The following is a 21,233-nucleotide window of genomic DNA, read 5'->3' as shown; positions in this document are numbered from 1 at the left end:
TGCCTCTTAGCATGACTCTCTCTCTACATTCACGTTCCTCTGGTAAGCAGTCATGCTGCGTACATGTCGAGGGCTTTTATTGTGAAGGGTAAGAACAGAAGGAGGGGCGCACACGCTGTTGACAACGTGGGAGCAATAAAGAGTTTTGCCGTCTTGGTGTAGACGACAGATTGTCCGTATTCTTTTTAACAACCTTCCTAAGTATAGGCACGACTCAGAGCCCTCGGCCATAGTGAAGTTATGTTTACTGCGGAGTACAGTGATCCTTTACCTTAACACTTTTAGAGATTCTTAAAAGTTATTTAAGTTATGTAGTATTGAATATGTTACCAAACTGCAGCTTAAACACATGAGATCTTCAGACACACACAGACAGGTAGAATCATTATGAGCTCACCTTTAGACCAAGCAGAGCTCCTGAGTCTCGAGGCACACTTCCATCTTTCATGCGCTTGTTGAGTAAAATACGCCCTATTAGGCGATCCCCATCTTTGGACGGCTGCCACGTCACCGGGTGCTACAAGGTCAGAGCAACACACACCTATTGTTAACAACTCATCCGCTTGCATGTGATTACATTAGACCCAAGCAGACAACTGTCCATAGTGAAAAGGGTGCATGGGGAGAGTATGTATTCACTCAGGGAAGAGAGTTCACACAAACTCTGTCGCCCTCATCAATTGTTAAATGTTTTATCTAGCAACACGCTCAATTATTTACATTTTAAAAGACGGGATATTGAATTGCTAAGAGAATCAAGGACGAACTATTGATGAAAAATAACATCCAACACAACAGTGAAAGGTGTTATTTCCAGAGCTTGTGTGAACATGCCAGTGTGAAGGTGGAGTTAGCTTCATGCAGCGCCCCATGCAGAGTAATGCAAGCAGCCCCAACCCTACACCTCCAACCAGCTCTTCAAAGTGGAGCAGGAAGACCGGAGTCTCACTACACACAGACATACAACCATCATCAGGTGGAGGAGTGAGGGGAAAGCAGACTGCGAAAAAGGGGGGGGAAAAAGGTCATCTATGATGCAAGAACAAATGAGGTAGTCCAGTTCAAAGATTAAAAAAAGAATGGAAAATAGAGCGCATGTATTAAAGCCATGAGACACAGAGAGGGTGAAATCACAGACGCGCAGTGGAAAGGAAAAAAGAAAAACATATGTTTTCATTTTTGGTGCAAAACAAATCAGTCTTCCCTGTTTTGTGTGCTTACAATCATTTAGGTTTGCTAAAGAAGTGAGTGGAAAGTTAGGCAAGGGGCGGGTTCTGTCTGGACTGGGTGCTGTGGGGGGGGGGAGGGGGGCAGCAGAGTGAGAGGGTCGGCCCTGAGTAAAGATGTTTCCTATGACACTAAACAGGACCGCTGCAGAGCAAGAAAACAACATACGGAGGAGAACGAGCATGCAACTAGGAGAGACCCACATTCCTGTGTGCCATGACAAACAGAGAGGTTGTGTGTCAATGCTAAAACTACTGTAAGATGTGTTGTTTCTGTTTGGGGAGCAAAACAGCAAGTACAAGTAGCAAGCAAAGAGGGTGCCCCCAAAAGACTTTTTCGGCAACACCGAGCAAGGTGGAGCCAAAAGTAACCGAAAAAACAAAAAAGGAACGAAATCGCAAGAGAAATCAATTTATACAAACGTCAAATAAAAATCCAAAAAACAAACATCTCACCTATTTACACTGAGTGACAGAGCAAAACAAAGACTGGATGGGTAGGTTAAAAATAATAATAACAAAATGCAGGCTAGATTGTCTTAGTACCTTCTCACTATGGCTATGCTCCTCGTTTAGGGTAGTGCTACTGCACGTATCAACTCCCGAGTCTTTAACCTGCGGTTCACACCATGCCAAGTCCTCTTCAAATGAGTGTCCCCCAAAGCGCACCATTTTCTTTTGCCTCTCAGATAAGGTGTGTGTCGGCTCGGACATAAATGTCTGCTCAATTGTTTTTCTTTTTCCCCTTTGACTGTCCCCTACAGGTGTGGGATAAAAACAGAAAGAAAACAGAAAAACAACATGCAAAGGTGTAAATAAAACGAAGGAAACATGAGATGACAAAAGACTCTGGTAGAGGGGGGGATGGGGGGGAGAGAGACAGAGAGAGGGAGAGAGAGATGGGGGGTTAGGGAGGGACGGGAGAGGGGGGAGGTCAAGGCAGGACTCCACATGTCTCACCAAAGACATTGGGGAGGCCTCGCTGCTATGCCAAGAAGCATGGTCCCACCAATGGCCATCCAAATCTCCTGTAAGGTGGGGGGGGAAAGGACGCACACACAAGAAAGGACATCGAGAGGGACCAGTGAGGACACAAACAACAACAGACAGTAACCGCCAGACAAACGTACACACATAATACACACATACAGAAGCAAACAAGACATCCAAACAATCATATTTGCACACACACACACACACACACTCTCACATACTGTAAAACTCAAAGCTGGTCAGCATGTGAACCTCTAAGTCAAGAGATCCCTGTGGAGAAAGAAAGATGCAGCTCAGGTCAATAACAATGTGACCACCTCCACACAGGCCGCCGTTCTTCCTTTGGACATTCATTTATTCGTCTTTTAGGGCCAGTTTAGCGTTTATTAGGATGCGACAGTGTTAGAGGGGGAGATAGAGGGAATGGCAGGGGGCCGCAGGCTTCGACCCTGCGTCCGCCACAGCAGGGATGGAGCCCCACTACACGCTCTGCCAGCTCTTAACACTATACATTTGATGCTCATCTTTTCCTTGTCTTACCTACAGGACATAGAGTAAATCCCACCATTTTGTTCAGGATTTGCACAATTGTTATCCATGAATTCATGATCTTGTGAATCTAGCTTGCCATAACAAATGGAATGTGACGGCAGATAGGAAGGGGGAGTAAGAAACAACTGTATCAGCGACAGCAAGAAATTAGGTTTATCGAAAATGGGTTCTTCATTAAGACAAACCTTCAACTTCCAAATTACACTGATCTGGAAAATGCCATATTTTGAATGATGTGTTACTACCTTGATGGATCGCAAGATAAAATGCAACAAGATCTGGGAGGCTAAGGAACAAAGCTACAACTATGTCCAGGCACACTAATGGCTACTTCATGCAACTGTAATACAGGTTTGTATTTCCTTACATTTCATCAAAGATGCAAACACAATCAGAAAGGAGTTATAATCAAAAATTAAGAAGAACTGTTCAACTAATATTTATATGTCCACTGAAACAACATATTTAACAACAATCTCTAAAAGCTCTTTATAGATGCCTAAGTTTAAATCAGCAGACACTAACATTTTGCTCAAAAAAAGTAAAGTGCTATCTTATCATACAGTAGCTGTGGGCGGGAGCAGAGCACCACTCTAATGTGTTTAACTGGGGATTCAGATTGCAATGCCACACAGCCTTAACTGACCTCAATCTAAAGTGCACCAGGGAGAGCTTTTAAAGATGAGGCTCTGATTACAACTTCTGGAGCAGCACCAGTGGACAGCCTGGAGAAGATACAGGCTGGGCAAACTGCTTTAATGTTATTACAGGATGGAGGTTTCTGGGACATGTCTTTTAACTTTTTTTATTTTCTCATCAATCCAGCTGACGGCTTAGAGTAGAACTGACGACTCCGCCATCGTTGGCCTCATCTCCAACAAGGACGACAGGGAGTACAGGGAATACAGGGAGCTGACGCATGACTTCACCTTCTGGTGCCAGAGGAACCAGCTGAACGCAGCGTAGACCAAGGAGCTGGTGGTGGATTTCAGACGGTGCCAACACTCCCCCCTGACGCAGGGAGCGGACATTGAGATTGTGAAATCTTACAAATACCTGGGTGTTCATCTGAACAATCAACTGGACTGGACTGATAATTCTGCTGCTCTGTACAAGAAGGGACAGAGCAGACTCTTTCTGCTGAGGAGACTGAGGTCTTTTGGGGTGCAGGGGGCACTCCTTCAGACATGTTATGACTCTGTTGTGGCATCAGCCATTTTCTATGGTGTGGCCTGCTGGGGCAGCAGCATCTCGGCTGCTGAAAGGAAGAGACCGAACAGACTAGTAAGGAAGGCCAGCTCTGTCCTGGGGAGTCCTCTGGACACTGTGGAGGTGGTGGGAGACAGGAGAATGGCAACCAAGCTGTCCTCCCTGCTGGACAATATGTCCCATTCCCTCCAGGACACCCTGTCCTCACTGTGCAGCTCCTTCAGCGACAGGTTGCTGCACCCCACCTGTCTCACGGAGAGATACCGCAGGTCCTTCCTTCCTGCAGCGGTCAGACTATACAACCAGCACAGCCCCTAGTAGACCCCCCCCTCCTCCCCTACACACACCACAACACAGACTATATCACCCCTTGCTGCTAAATAACAATCAACTATGTGCAAAATGTGCTATATGGGCAATATATATATGCCGTTAATAACTGTGTAATTTATACCTGGCTGCTAAATCCTTAGAAACGTTACAAGGTGTGTTTTTTGCATTTTGTATTTTGTAAATTGTGTAACTTGCTGCTGTTAAATACCATCAAACTATGTGCAATATGTGCTATATGTGCTATATATAAATATACATATGCCCTTAATAACTGTGTAATATATACCTGGCTGCTAAATCCTAAGAACTGTTACAGGATTTGTATTTTGAAAAGTTTTTTTGTTTTTACTTTTATTTTTTTATTATATTTTTTATTATATCATAACTTAGTACTTTTTTTAACATATGTAACATTGAGCTGTCTGTGACTCTTTCCTGGTGTAATGATGCAAATGTCCCCTATTTGGGACTAATAAAGGTATTCTGATTCTGATTCTGATGTTGGTTAGCTTACAGAGTGTACCAAGACCTCTAAACCGATTTACTGCTGCAGATGTGATGCTTAGGTCAACCCGGGAAGAGATGACAGATATTTTATGAGACAAATATCAATTCACATTATTTATTCTGTTGGAGACTGAGAGCTACATATGCAAAACCAACCTGTTCCACAAGTGGAACAACGAGGTGGACAGAGAGAGCACATTCAATTTGATTCAGAGGCTTAAAAAAAATGTAAGCTAATTAGAATACAAGAAAGATATTAAATCTGAATGTGGCGTTTAGAAAATCGAGGTAAAGGGGAATAAAGGTTTGTCCTGAGACCTGAGTGTGTAACATAAATCTGTTTTTAACACCTTGTTATTTAGGGAAAAGGTTTATTTTTTGACGACTCAAAGTACAGTTAACGAATGTGTACTGTTGTCGATATGTTGCTTGCTTGCATGAGTGTATGTAGGGAAAGGAAGGTTATCTGAAAACCCTGCACTTGTTCAACCTGTGCACTTCCCCTGCAAAGAGCTGTATAACTTAATGGATGTACACAGGCAGGCCTCCTTCAAGCATTATCTTGCTGAGGATTCAATCTCAAGGCAAACAGCGAACTCTGATGGAAAGGCATAAAAATAGCCTGCATATGCATCTGAATGCAAAAGAGGAGGTGGTGGTGGAGTGGGGGATTACAAGGGTAAAAAAAGGAAGGGATATTCAGAACAGAAAAAGCCGCATAGAAGAAGAACGCTGTGTAAAGATAGTGCCACTGTGAATAAATATAGCCCCATTCGTGAGTCTTCTAACTCGGCTGATGTTAGGACAAAACATTCTCACCAAAAAGATATTTCTTTATGGCATAAATAATGTTTTGAACAATTTCAGTTTTTCCTTTTGGCGTTGTCCATTTTTAATCCTAATATGAATGAGAAGATGTAACCTAGCAAATTAGTTGCTAATGTTTAGCGATACTATTAAAAACAACTTAATTGGAAATAAATTAAAACATATTGAGAAGAAAAAGCACTGGCCTACCCGTCTGGATCAATATGGTGTTAGTATCTTGCTTTTATTTTATTATATAACAACTTACTTTGTCTCCTGGTACAACCGGCCAATTGTGTCTAATATGTGCTCTGATTTCTTACCTTGCATGATTCTTTTTTTTCTTGCCTCGTTAATATATTTGGAACTATCTTCTAATAAAGTCACATTTTGTGTCTATTCTTGATTTGGCATATATCTTGTAGCATAATTATAACTAGCTTTTGAGTCTATTGTGCAATATAGTTCCAGTTGTTTACTTTCATTTTCACAATGCACATCATTATTATTTGACTTTGCACTTTATGGTGATGTTAAACTTATTAACCTCCAGCATCAAGGACTTTTTTATTAACATCCACATTCAAACCAACCAGAGTCATTTCCACACTTACAATTGTATCATATTCAAAGTGGCAAGGTCAGTCGGAGCCAAACAAACTGTCCTCCTTCCCTCCCTGCTCTTTCTCTAAGCTATCACTATCCATCCGTCAGTGCAGGGGAGTGCTAAAACGACTTACTGTACACAGTTATGCACTGTGATAAAACATTATGGGTGTCTCCAGACAGGCTTTGCCCTCCGTGGCCCTCTAACCAACAGCTGACAACAGTGATTACCCTCTTTGCCTCCCAGCTGCTATCATGTCGGCAGCACAAACTCCAGAGCCCAGTTCAGCGCCGTGCACACTCTACATTGAACGAGTCACTTGCCCTAATGTGGCCATGATAGTCCAAACAGCTTGAGGCCTGCATTTATCATCAAGGAGGGAAACATCATGTAGATCCCCTTCAGGTAAGACAGTGGTTGCATATATTGGGGTACCTTAAAAGCCTTACAAAAAGGGCAAATGTAATTTACTTTGCTCAGATTGCACACAAATAATTCCTTGATTTTTTATGTTAAAGAGATTCTTATAAATGAAAATGCACTTCCCACTGTTGTATGAAAAGACACACAATACATCCCAATATATAACATACCTGGCAATAAACTCGATCTGATTCGGATTATTTGTCAATTTAGAGCTATGGATAAACATTTAGATACGCAGCTTATCTCAAGGTCATCGATAGTTTCCCCCTCCACCTGTCCTCCCATCATACTCCCCCACCTCCCCCAGGCCCATCGATGTCCGTCAAAACTCATTTGAGTACGTGTAAACATGGAGGTATGCCGCCCTTTCTTTCCCTGAAGCTTTATTAACAGTGGCACGCCACAATTGGGCACTGATCCCCGGCGAGAGGCACAGCGTGGAAGCAGGAAACTCATCATGGCCATAAATTGTGAGCATCAGCAGTCTGCGGTGGGCCTGCCGATCCGCCCGGACTCCGAGGCCCCGCAAAGTGCTGACTCAGGGCAGAGGAGGAGCGCAGGCAGTGGTGGAGTTCACCAGCAGCAGGCTCTCCATCACTTTGACAGCTCAATAAAAACCAGTGTAAACTATTAATTGGATCATTAATTATTGATGCTGTTTTTACTACAATTCGAGAGGTGAGAGCAGAAAAGAGGCCGGGGTGAAACTGTGTGTGTTTTAACATAGTCACCAAACTGGGAAGGTGATACAGTGTCATGTAAAACCCCTGGGAGGCCGGTCTTATAACCTCAAACAAAACACCTGTATCTAACTTCTACTAGCAAGGAGAGAAAACTGTAGTTCTACCGGTTAAGGTATAAAAGGTGACTTAATGTTATTGCTTTCAACTAACCTGATACAGTCATGTGAAATCTGTTCACATGATACATTTAATTAGTGTGAACGGTTCAGTTTTTTCAGTGCAGACCACAAACCCAACAGACCTATGGAAGTGGAAAAACTGCTCACAAAAGCCTTTAGGAGGATGTAACTTAGGCTGTCCCTACACAATGTTCACCTCTCTGCCGTAGTTAGCCGGCCTCTCCTATTCTGTTTGTTCGGCATTATTATGAGACGGCATGTCGGGGGAATCAATAAGGAGGAAAACACAGGGAGAGGACCGTCGTGATAAATCAGTCTCCAGTGCTCGCAGGCACGAGCCAGGCTCATTACAGCTGGCACACCCTCTCTCCTCTGGTCTCCGCCTCCCCTTAGTCTCATCTGCTTCTCCATCCATTAAGCCCCCCCACCCTTCCTGCCTCCCTCCTAAGGGTGTCGGAGATATGAGGGCATGGCATGCACCCTGCTCAGCCTGCTGCTACACACCCATTTGCCGCACAAACTACGCGGACGTGCCACATATGGCCAAATGGTGCTTTCTGCCCTTTTTCTCATCTCTTTCCTCTTGTGACCAGACATGAACAAAAATGCGGTGTTCTTTGCTTTGCTGTCTGGATGTTTAATGTAATGTCACTCTCTTTATGCATATCAGAGAGTGCTAGATTTGCATGTTCACAGAGGGAAATAAAATCTCAATTGGTGTCTTTTTAGGAACATAAAAAAACAACACCTGCGCAACTCGGTTCCGCTAATGTACATCTAAGCCTTTTCCACACTCATGCTGAATTTTTCCATGTGTAAACTCTATGTACAACAAACACTGTCTGATCTTTCTTTATGGCTGTTAGAATGTCACATTGTCACATGCCCACATATGGAGCCAGGAGTTTTGGACCTCTCTCTGTTATGTAATTACATTTTGGCAGAGTGCAACAAAGCTACCTCTGGTTTTAAAGTAAATGGTTCAGTAGAATTCTCTGAACCAGTTATCAGAGTCCCTGCATGCACCATAAACTAGCAACCTTAATTATGTCATAAATTAATCAAAGTGCCAATTATAACTAAGGGCCAATGATAGCTCCACATTAAGCACTGTCTGTAAATGTTCTGTGGTTTGCTATACTTATTCAGGTCAATAGTCCAGCTCTTTCCTGTGTGTTTTCCCCTCTCTTCTACACAGCCTGACCTGTGAAGGAGGCATACAGAAGCAGACAGAAACAACAGAAACTCTGACCCTGCAAACAGCCGACTCTTCTACCTATTTTGGTTCCATCATGGCTACCTGGAAACCTGGAAACTCCCACATCAATAATGTAGAGCTAGTGCTGGGCTGCTTCCCTAAGTAAGGAGAACAGTTACATGATAGAGCAGACCGACTGAATTCCTCCCCTCTCCTCTAGATTAAACATGTTGAGCTTGTGGCAGGCGCTTTGGTTTGGTGTAGCAACCTGCTACTGTGCTTTCTACCTTTCTGTTTTTGTAATCCTTCATTTGTCAACTGCGCCTCATGCTTACATTTTACTTAGTGTTTTTAACCTTTTTAGAGTAAAGGCTTCTGTAATTAAGGGTTTGACAACAAAATCAATTTGTAATTACGACAACTGTCAAGCAGGTGGAGCAGTCAAGAAGCTAACAGCCTAACAATTGCTTTTGATGTTGATCTATGCAAAGCTGCATTTCATTCAGTCACTTTGCTTGCCAGTGCGTGTTTATACATTTGATGCTCCAAGCAGGTAGCGCATTTCCCATCAGCCATCTGATGTTCATTTCTTTTTTTACTTGTTGTAGTTAGACAGCAAGGAAGGCATGCTGAGCCTTAACCTAGCTAACCGCATGACATTTCTTTATTATCTTTTCACCCATACGACCACATCTGTTTCTGACCTCAATCTGAAAAACAGGAGTTTTTAAATTAGCACAATTACAAAAGGCAGGAGACCAAGATGTTCTCTTACCTAAACACCCGGTAAAAGTTGTAAAACCGTCGCAACTTTAAATCTAGGAAAAGATCATGGTTTAGGTAAAAAAAATATATATATAGCTTGTGAATGGGTACACTAGTTTACTGTACGTGAAGTAATGTAGCCTAACCTACGTTTTTCACGTCATGTTACACTATGTGTTACCTTTAACTTGTTAAATATAACTCAACGATTATATTTACATGGGACAAGAACAGTGTGTAAGGTATTTGTGTGTCCCTGTGTCCCTATGCCGACTTTGTTGCTCTTTATCGGCCGTGACCTGATTTACACCTTGAGACAAAAAGCATAATATGGGTCATAATATGCTGCTTGTACTAACAGTCACGGGGTGTTTTTGCAGTGGTGTCAGTGTCAGTTTGTACTCCCATTTCCATTTGACTGAACCATAATCCTACTGCCATTTTGTAATGCGCAACTGTACTGTATCACTAGAATTGTAAGTAGACAGTATGGAAGTCAAGGCTACAGTATACTGAAGGAAAACATACAATACCCATCACAGCAGTGATGAGATACTCAGTAAAATACACTGCTATTTTTATTAACTAAGTTCACCCCGTTTCACTTGAAACCCACCATCAAGCCCTGTCCCTGCTTCCCTCTGTCCCACAGCTATGTAACACTGTCCGACCATGAGAAACAGCTGTGGTGGTAGGACCTGGCAAAGTGTGCCATAAGATGACAGCATAAAGGAGAAGGCCTTGAGAGCATTAACATTCATTTCAACATACAGCCACACACATAAACAGCCATCCACACTAAAACATATCTGGCTGGCTTGTGAGCGCACAAGCCTCCTCTTCCAAGGCCGGGAGCTGTGTGAGTAAATTCATATAGAACACACATGAAACGCTATAGTGCTTTGCACATACGTAAGGCTCATTGTTTTCAATTTATATTCAAATGCCAGGATGTCATTTAAGAAGCACTTAAAAAAAAAGATATGATCAAACATATCAGCAAAAGCTGTTCACGGTTCATTGCAGTTTACCGTAAAGAAAGACCTGTACAAAGTCATCAAAGTATAGAAACTGAAGAAAAACAATGTAGAGATAATAGAAATGAGTGACTGTTAAAGACCAGTCACTTTAAGGAAGAAAATATATAAATATATATTTAAATGTTAATCTAAAAAGTGCTTGCTCTAAAAAGTTGTGTTTTTGTCATAGATGTTGGTGATAGATCCTAAGCTGGGTTTTTTAACTCGAACAAATTATAATGTTGTCTGTTGTTTTTTTTGGGAAAATAAGGAGCCCTACACAAACAAACACACATATAGACATAGAAACACAGAGAGCACATATTACTGTAGACTGGGGAACTGAAGGTTATATCTGAGTCAACATCTGCAAGAATCAATATCAACAGGAGACAGCAACATCAACTCAACAACATTATGTCACTATCATACTGAATGTCCTTATAATTGCATTAAAAAGCAACTGAGAAACGTGCATTTGTATGTATAAGGTACTGCTAAAATGAAGTTTATATTACAGTTATATGTATACAGAGCAGAGAGGAAGTGTTTCTGTGTGGCTCCTACCTTTCTCACTGACTGACTCACTCTCTATCTCCACGTCCTCACAGCTGGTGTACTCTGGTGTGGTGGCCAGCTCCTCCTCCGAGCTGCTGAGCGACACCTGCCGCATCTTTCCTCCCTTTTTGGTTTTGTGGGGCTTGGGGGGTGGCGGCCGCACAGACTCTGACTGGTCCGAGCTGAGAGAGTCGTTCCTCAGCATGCTCTCCATCTTCTCCCTCTTGGTCTTGCGGACGGCCGAGCTGGGGTCGAGGTGGTGCTGCTGCCTCCTCATGGAATCTATGTCCCCTCTACGCAGTTCTCCAGATCGGTCCCCCAGCACGGGGCTGCGGTGCGGCGTAGGGGGGCTGTGGTTGGAGGATCTGTGGCCTCCGAGGCTGCCCCCCATGGGCCCCGGGGAGGAGCGGTCGACGGAGTAGGAGCGCTGTCCCACCATGGGCGGCCGGCGCTCGGTGAGATGCTGGCGGGACAGCCGGACGGGTCCTGGGTCGTCCTGCTCCGTGTAGGCCAGAGAGACGTCACTATGACGACGCTCGTGCCTCATGCGGCCCACCTCTGCGTGCATTCTCATCTGCTCCTCGTAGGGTTGCGGCTTCACAGGGTAGCGGGCCAGGTTGGGGTCGCTACGGTAACGCGTCTGGAATTCCTCCTGCCGCTGCCGCTGGAGGTCGTACTCGCTGGGTCCATCTAGCTCTTGGTCCAGCGGGTATTCCTGGGAGTGCCAGCGCCCAGGGCCCCGCCGGTCCCGGTAGCCCATTCGTGCCGCATCTGCATCTGGGTACATGTGTGGGCCCCTCGGAGCCCGCCGGGGGTCCCCATCCCCATAGTCAGACGGTGATCTGGGCATGCCGCCGTCCGTCGGGGCATACTGTGAGTGATCGCCCCCCTCCCCTTGGTCGTATTTTTGGTTTGGATCCCTGGATGCAGATGGACTTCGTTTCCTGTAGATCAAAGAGAAGGGAAAACCATAGTGGAATTTAGAACTTGGTCCGCTTTAAACGCAACCTTTTCTGATTTAGTTAATACAATCTACATATCCTCCTATCCATGGTTTATAGTCCAAAAAAATTGTGATGCTTAGCGCCATTTCCGATGAGCATACAGTGTCTGCATGTTTGCTACTGGAAATATAAGGTTTCAGTCAGACGTTAGCCTTACGGTGCTTCATCACACTTCAGTCTGTAGCTTCACTTTACTTTGCACTGCACTCTGTAGGCCTCAGTCTCTGTCAAAACCTGATGAAAGCCTGCTCTGTCTCTGTCTCTGTCTCTGTCTCTGTCTCTCACACACACACACACACACACACACACACACACACACACACACACACACACACACACACACACACACACACACACACACACACACACACACACACACACACACACACACACACACACACACACACACACACACACACACACACACACACACACCCACACACACACACACACACACACACACAACAGAAAGAGAGAAATAGAACTAAGCAGAAGTATGCAGCAGCACTCCCCTTTTCTCACTGCGAGATTCTATGTACTCTATAACATGGCTGACTGATGCTCTCCTTCTGGCACACTTCAAAAGCAATTGGCACGTCAAGATTTTACAAGTAACATGTTTGCTGAGCTGAACCAAATCAAGTGGCATGTAAGCTTCTAATTATATAAGGAAGGATACACAGTCTTCACAAAGACAATGTGGTATCTAATGGTTGACTTTTAATGCAATAGGCAATCTTTCATATTTCATCTGATCACTCAATGATGTGTGTGTGTGTGTGTGTGTTTGTGTGTGTGTGTGTGTGTTTGTGTGTGTGTGTGTGTGTGTGTGTGTGTGTGTGTGTGTGTGTGTGTGTGTGTGTGTGTGTGTGTGTGTGTGTGTGTGTGTGTGTGTGTGTGTGTGTGTGTGTGTGTGTGTGTGTGTGTGTGTGTGTGTGTGTGTGTGTGTGTGTGTGTGTGTGTGTGTGTGTGTGTGTGTGTGTGTGTGTGTGTGTGTGTGTGTGTGTGTGTGTGTGCTTAGGCAGAACAATTATGAAGCAGACAGTGTACTGCAAGTATCGCATTGATAAATGATTGAGAGTTTCACAGATTGTGTCTGTGTACACAGTTCAATGGACATGACGAAGAAAGAGACAAGAAGACATTAGTTCTGTCTAAATGTGTGAACTATAGAGGTGCATTTATATATTTAGCCACCGTTTTCATCAAGGTAAAAACACCTTATGTCACTCAGAACTTAAGAAACACACATATGAGAGGGGAAGACTAACACCATTAAACTCAAACTACTTTCAAAAATGCTGAAAATGCTCATGTGGCCGGGTCTTAAGAAGATATAACAGACTGAAGAGAAGTATCATCTTAAAATAAGCACAGTTATATTGGACATTAGGTGAAAATAAAAGATGGATATCTTCAAGTATGGTTACAGTCAGGAGCCCCATATTTCTTAAAATTAGCTATCAATCATTTAATCATTGTCTGAAAGGAAGGCAGCCGGGAGGTGGGTGAAAAGCCTGTGCATTAATGCATTTATTCTTTTGTTGAAAATCAATTATTCATAAGCCACTTTTCTCCTACATTTCTTCCACTTTTCCCCCCAAAATAATAATGTCATTTTAGTGAGGAAAAAAATGCTCTGTGAAGCATTCCTTTAATTTTGTACGTGACAAGTTACCATACATTTCAAAGGGCTTCATAAATCACTGCTGCCAGCCTTGCTCAGTGGCCAAGGTACGGACTCCTCACTCGTGATTGGCTAATTTACTGAAGCAGGGAGGGTTGGTCCCTGTCTACTGTATCAAAGACCACGTTAGCCAGAGTATAATGAATGTACATCAGCACTCTGCTAAGGCACATGGGGTAAAGAGTATTTTTGTGTTTTCTGTGTTGAATTATATTTCAAACACTGAATAATCTCCCTAAAATAAAGTGCAAGTTTTAAGGAGAGACGAATCTACGATGATCTATGAGCACAATGTAAAGTTCATGAACAAATGTTAAAATATGGGATGTTACACAGAGGCGGAATACTATTTATACATAAAAAGAAAGTATTGATGGTAATAATTATTATTAACAATCAACGATTTTCTGCAAAAAAGATCTAATAAACGTACTGTATGCTACTTTCAGACGAAGTAGTCACATAGTGAACATGATGGGACATTTAGATGCTTACCCTTGGATGCACGAGTGACTGGACCCACACTCTTCCATAAGTGGGTCAAAAAGGACCCGTATTAGAATAATATGTGTTTTTATGCCATTTTTGTCATTTTGGTTAAGAAAAATCACTTTAGAATGGCATGATATCCAAAACATGTTTTTGGAGGAATAGCTGGAATATGAAATGATAATAAAATGTAATTACAAAGATACTCTAAGAACACCACCTCACCGGGTCTAAAAAGACCCACTTATGCATCTAAGGGTTAAGAGAAAAAAATGTCATCAGAAGTTGGAGGGGACCAAACCTGAGATAAAAGCAAAGTGATTATTGGACGTACTTTGCCAAGTGTATTAAACTAAGCTTATCTTGCTCCATGTCATTTGGGCGACTAAATGAGCAACTGCATGCTAACCAGTTTGCCATAACAACTTTATGAGATGGATGTGGGCTGGGATGTGAAGTAAGAACTGGTGACTGCTGCTGGGACTTTGGTTTGGAGTCTAGTTCATCCCTTTCAGATGCCATTCTTTTTGCAACTTTGATAATTTCCTCCATTCCAAACAAAAATAAACCAGAGTCACGTAATAGCAGGTTAATACAAGTATTTGTAATGCCATTTTACATTTCTGGTATAAAAAATGTTTTTCCAAAGAATCTTCTCTGAGAGGATAGACACCACACCTGAACGATGTGGAGATGCCAAATGCAATGTACATTACTTGATCAACAGCAACTCAAGATCAATGATGGACAGTATAAGCCACTAACTGATTGCACAATGTCATCTCTTGCAAAAGCAGTACAAAGACAAATCTTAGCACTGGTGATGCACTGGAAATACAAACACAAGCAAAACAAGAGGAATGGCTAATGTGGACTTTAATGAACACATCCTCATTTACAACAAAGGCAGAGAGAGACTAAAAGGCCATTTGAAGTATGTGTGATGAAGACCTCTCTTTCTGCTTCACATCAAATTAAATGTGTGCTATCACTTTAGTGCACAAACGCTGCTTCGCTAGTGAAACACACGAGGGTCGCTGCATTATTCATGACCTGCTCCTGGACACTAACTGAGCAGCACTTCATTCACAAATTCAAAGTGAAGCAGAAGCAGAAATGATAGGCTGTGACTTGGATGGGAGATAGTGGGGAGTGGGGGGGAGGGGCAGTGTGATGAGCATGTGAAATCTCTTCTTATAGTGACTTGATGATGATGGAAGAGTGTATGTTCGCATGTCTTCAGTTGTGCATACCTTTATGTGTGTAGCTGTGTGTTTTTTTCAGTACTGGCTGCCTAAGAAATGCTTCACTTTGGCTCTCGGAATGTCCTCAGGGCTTCGGGCTAATGTTTCCTGTGTCTTGAAATCGTACACCCTCAACCCACAATGCACATAGAACATGCACATGGCAATTACAACAAACATGAACAAACTGCCCTTTAAAGGGCTCTAACTCCTGGTGACACTCGTATCACATTCCCATGCTCCCGTTAAGTCTGCATGTCCTTCCTCTCGGAATGTCGAAGGCAGCGAGCAAGTAAGCCACAAACCGCACTCCCTATCAGCCTTTGCATCATGATGCTAACGCTGAACCAGCCTTGGCGCAGGACTACATTTTGTACCGTGCATTATTCCCCCATTGCTCCAGCTGCCACTGCTACTGTAATAGCCTCTCTGCAGATACCTCGGAGCTCTGCCGTAACACACTCTGCTGATCTTAGATTTGCATTTCATCCTCAGTGACACAGGCAGAGACAGAGAGGGGAGAGAAGAAATGTGGAAAGGGAAAGAGGGGGGAAATAATTGACCACGTATGTGAATTAGAAGAAGTGTGAAAAAAGGAAGCGGGGACGATGCCAGTAAACTATGACCCACAGCTAGACATGCAGCTGGTGTGCGTGTTGCATTCAGCCAAGCTTGTCAGGCTCAAGGATGGGACAGCATAGGATTGTGATGCCTGAGATGCTGCACAGAAGCCTGGCTGCTGCAGCAATTGAGTCACGAAGCGCACACAGAGACGTGCTTCCTCCATCAGAGTCCCTTATATAGCAAGATGTGTGCGTGATGTCACTACAGACATGGTGCTGAGTCGCAGCGCAGCGTGCAGAAAATCCACCAGCAGTGAATCATCCTAACAGGCCGACAATAGAGAGGCATGTTCGCTGTCTGTGCGGTGCAGTGTGGGAATACAGGAGAATGCTTTCTGCTGCACCATTCCGAACATTCCCGCCGAGGGTACAACAGCAGCTCCCGTTACTGCTGGTTTCCTGTTCTCAGCCAACTAAAGAGATCCTCTGGTGTGACAGCGTATGAAGCAGGAGGCCTCATTTGGTTGGTGATGAAAATAAGATTCAATTCAGGGATAGAGACCCTGAATTTACAGTATCACTATAGCTGGACTCTTATATATACATGCACTTTTGACACTGACTTCATTCATCGTTGCCTAGTTTGTTTGCACGGAGATGGCCAAAAGCAGTTAAAAACAATTAAGACGCATGTTCTCAATGGGTTCTGTATATTTTCAAAAACACTCCTAAAACTTTTGTAATATTGGCTTATCCCACGTCTAATGGTAAAGTGCTACAATGCTAATAAGCTTAATCCGGAATATCAAAGCAGTATATTGTGTTACCATGCTAGTGTGCATTTAAAAGAATACACATCGCATTTATATTCGTTTGGGTCTATTGGCTATAGATCCTGATATCTAAGTCAGAAAGAGCACCATTGGTTTACATGCAAAAGCAAAAGAGTGTATAAAGCCTCTCGGTGGTGCGGGGTGGCAAACCTTCATTCAAACACACAGACATACTAATGCTGTGTAAACATGCTTTCTGTTTATGCTTTCAGCAAAGCCTTGTACACCGCCGGCGCGTCTAAATTCTAATATTAAAATCATATTTTTAAAGTACACTCTCCTTATCAAAAGCAGCATAATGTATCAAATCTGTGGCTCAAAAATCATGGGATTACACTATGGCCCAGGAAGATTAAAAAGAGTGACCCTAAAAGATTAGAAGTGAACTGACATGCTTGCCATGATAAAACCTTTATGCTGTTATTTTTACGACATAAAAACGAGTTGGTAAAATGATGTTTGTATGTGATCAGAAAGCATCCCCAGTCAGAGCCCAGATCCCAGGCTGCAAATGGACTCAATTGTTTCACTCTATACTGTATGTGATAATATGTGTGTAGCACTGCCTGAGCTATCAAAGCTATGAAAGAAAAGCCTCACATCAAGCAGGTAGCAAGTAATTCACATTTGATGTGGGTTTACAATTTAAAAAAGGATGTTTTCAAACATATATACTGTATATACACAGCATCAGCAGCACACAAACTAGTGATCAATTTACTTTAAAGTGTGAACACTTCAGCCTTTAAACTCAAAAGCATTGAGCAACTATTGTTCACAGTCATTGACAGGGGCATCATGTTTATTCAAAAAGGAAGTTAAATGCACTTGATTGTAACAAAAAACCTTAACCATTAAGCTTTCAGTTATCCCTGAGGCAAAGACAGCTAGTGCACTTTTAGGAATTAACTGTAGATGTAATAGCAAAATGCACAACCTTAATTTTCCTGCAGCTTTAATTGTTAGACCATTAAATAAACAATTAAACCACATTGTATTATCAGACATTCAACATCCAAACTGCAGCCTAAACAATGAGAAACAATCAGCCTTACTGAAAGGAAACGTCCGATCTTGGGCTGTAGCTCAAATCTCTGCCTTGCTTCTCCACGCTAGAGCCGGTCTGATCCAAACTACCTAGCACCAGTTTTGTCTCACAGCCTAGAGCCAGGCCCTTGTTGTATCTCCAATCCTCTCTGCTCATGCACTAAAAACGGTCCTTGTTTTATTTCTAGAAGGCTTTGAATGGTCTGCAGACAGAAGCAGTCAGTGTGGTCCTGCAGCAGCTCCGTCCACTCTGCCTCGGCTGCTTCTCACGGAACATGTTAAATAAGAAAGCCAAAAGCAATCAAGGTGAAAATGCAACGCTGCCCCCGTGGGTATAGTGCCACCTCTACTTTGCGGATAATGGAGAGAAGTCAAATGAGAACAAATGAGTGGCGCTGTGTTGCAGAGCTCTCCTCTAAGAGCAAAGCTGGCCCACTAATGACAACAATACATCCTAGAATGGTCTCTATTGAAATGAGATAACCAGAAAGAAAGAAAAACAAGCTGAATGTGCATGTCTCAACCCGATAGCAATCAGAGAAGAAGAGAGGAGAAGAGGTACAAATGCCTCTAAGCGTCCATTTACGAATGCAGCGTTACTCTCCCTTCTTAGACTAAGTCAGTCGGCCTCTGTGTATGCAGGACGCCCCTCAGAGTGAAAAATCACATTAGATTCCCCCGTTACCTGGTACAATCAAACCGGGTTGAAATCCTGCAGCATCCCGACAGTTTAGCTACAATTCCCAATATCCAAATGATGATGTAGCATTATCATGACCTGCTTTGTCTGGGCCGATCTGCTGCTCTTACACTCTGCTGCATGTGCATAGACCGCACAGTGTATGACCCTGCTGCAAGGGATTCTGGGTTCTGAAAGCAAGCCAACTCTTGGGTTTAACGCCATCATCATGTGATCGCTACGATTGGCTGGAGGTCGAGCGTCGACTCGGTCCACTGAGTCCTCTGCCTAAGAAAGAATTACATTGCTAGGTTTATTACGAGCTGACATCTACTGTATCCCCCAGCGCAAACAGAGCAGTGCGTTTCACCTAATCTAATTCAGATCGCTAAGATTAACAAATGACATGGTTTTTGTATTATTTTCAGACATCGAATGACATACAGGAGCAGGGAGGGAGATAAATAGAGGCAGGAATAGAGAGATTGAAAGATGAGTCTACCACATGATTTCTTTGCTTCACAAAACGGATCAAATTCTTTTTTCCCTGGTTGTGCACCATGATGACGTAGATGTTTTTCAGTGACCTGGTTTGATAAGTCTGCTGTGTGGGTGTGTGGGTGTATTATGACTGACTGTATCTAGGTGTTTTAAATTCTTTCTTCCTGCCTCTTTTTCTCTTCACTGTTCTGCTTCAACACATTTCGCATCTGTCACCATGTTTCTCCAATCGCTTCCCTCCCATGAGGGGGACTCTGAGTGGGACTGAAGATAAACCCAAAGAGTGAGTTCTGTTTGTGATGACGGTGGTGACAGCTGATTGACAGCGGTGTGGATTCAGGGGGGGCAGGTGGGCGAAGGGTTGTTGACACAGCGTTTTCAACGATGGTTTGAGGGTGTTTTATCACCACAGAGTCAGGAAGGGGCTGCAGGGCGCTAGGTAGCTCTGAGTGGAGTTAGCATCTGACTGCAGCTCTGATAGACAAGAAATCAGTTACAGACCCTCCATGATGATATGGCAGCTCTGAGAAGAACTGTGAATTGGTTAAGTTTGTCAGAAGGAAAGAAATGTCGATCTGAATTTTCAGTTTTAGTTATACCCATTTCACATGAATGCCTTATTCAGAACAATTTGAATTCACTATCACTGGCATCACTCTGTTTTCAAACGACAAAAGAGAGTAATCTGTGATAGGCCCTTTCACACTGCAGTACTTTTCCCACTTTAGTTCCGATATTGTTCCGAAATGTCGCGTTCACACCAAAAAGAGTCTGAACTAAAATTAGTTGATGAGAACCTTTTTACCCCCTTTTCCGTCCCTGCAAGAGAGCAGGGACTTTCGTGGGAGAAAAAGGTTCCTATGTCTGATTGGCTGGGCGGAATTCAAACCACGCCCCTTAAAACTCCCAAAACGTTTTGTGAAGCCGCCATTTTATTATCCTCGCATTAATAATAATACTAATAATAATAATAATAATAATAATAACTTCAATTGATATAGCGCCTTTCATAAACTCAAGGTCACTTTACAGAAAAACATATGGACAAGACATAAAACATAAAAAACTTAAACATAAAACAGGGGGCATAAATGGAAGTGTAAGTGGGGGGGGGAGTGAGTTATTGTTGGAAGGCGATGTTGAACAGATGAGTTTTAAGGGTTGATTTGAAGATGTTGAGAGAAGGGGCATTGCGGATTTCTGCAGAGAGGGAGTTCCAGAGGGTGGGGGCAGCGACACTGAAGGCACGGTTTCCAAAGGTGCGGAGGCGTGAATGGGGAATGGAGAGCAGGCCGGAGTCTGAGGATCGAAGGGTGCGGGACTGGATGTAAGGGTGGAGGAGATCTGTGAGGGACTGAGGGGAGAGGGCATGGAGGGACTTGTAGGTGAGGAGGAGGAGTTTGTAAGTGATGCAGGACTTGACTGGGAGCCAGTGGAGGTTGAAGAGAGTGGGGGTGATGTGCTGCCAGGGCTTGGAGCGTGTGAGAACCCTGGCAGCTGAGTTCTGTATGTACTGGAGCCATTTCAGGGTTTTGCTGGGAACCCCGGACAGGAGTCCGTTACAATAGTCCAGGCCTGAGGTAATGGAACAATGAAACGCAGAGAGACTAACTTATGGTAACACAAAAGAAAACATGGGAGCGGTGGAGATGAGGAGGTGGTCGGCGTTCTGGCGATTTACTCGGAAGGCTTCAGTAGAAGCTGCTGGGAGTCCCAGCAGCTTCTACTGAAGCCAGTCCCCAACTCCGGGGATTTTGGGCGGCAGTATACGCCGTGAAGTTTTTTGCGGCCTGCCAGTAAACCCAAAGCAAAAGAAGAAGAAGTGACGTCAGCGGCTTCATTTGCCTAATCCTCCCTCAGGGATTTATTCCGGTGTGAACGCGATCTGTACTTAGTTCATGAGAACTAAAGAGTTCTCATGAACTAAGTTCTGATGAACCTTTGTGGGAAAAGTACTGCGGTGTGAAAGCTCCTAATATGCATTTGGCCCAGTCATGCTAAAATCAGTTTCAATCTTTGCATTTCAACAAGTGGCTTAAGTCAAACAGTGCTTGTTCTGTGCTGAAATAAAATATCCTATAATGTTGTTAAGCTGTGCTCCCACATTACTCCTTCGGTACACCC

General features: G+C 43.4%; 1 protein-coding gene across 37 annotated transcripts in view; it reads right to left on the bottom strand.

The window, feature by feature from the left end:
- Nucleotides 1-21,233, bottom strand: part of rims2a (regulating synaptic membrane exocytosis 2a) — a 145,502-nt gene that overhangs the window by 64,565 nt on the left and 59,704 nt on the right. For 32 of the 37 annotated variants that reach the window (XM_079641457.1, XM_079641463.1, XM_079641436.1 and 29 more), the window contains 3 exons: nt 11,072-12,006; nt 1,773-1,984; nt 398-517 (listed from right to left, as the gene is read on the bottom strand). In XM_079641457.1, the coding sequence (XP_079497583.1) occupies nt 398-517; nt 1,773-1,984; nt 11,072-12,006 (1,267 nt within the window). Of the gene's footprint in view, nt 1-397; nt 518-1,772; nt 1,985-2,186; nt 2,255-11,071; nt 12,007-18,614; nt 18,739-21,233 lie in introns of those variants that run through there. The other 5 variants (XM_079641431.1, XM_079641437.1, XM_079641439.1 and 2 more) reach the window with 3 other exon arrangements.

This window comes from Notothenia rossii, assembly GCF_949606895.1.
Source record: "Notothenia rossii genome assembly, chromosome: 7".
Taxonomy (NCBI): Eukaryota; Metazoa; Chordata; class Actinopteri; order Perciformes; family Nototheniidae; genus Notothenia; species Notothenia rossii.
The sequence above is the reverse complement of the archived record's forward strand: the minus strand, read 5'-3'. Positions and strand labels throughout refer to the sequence as shown.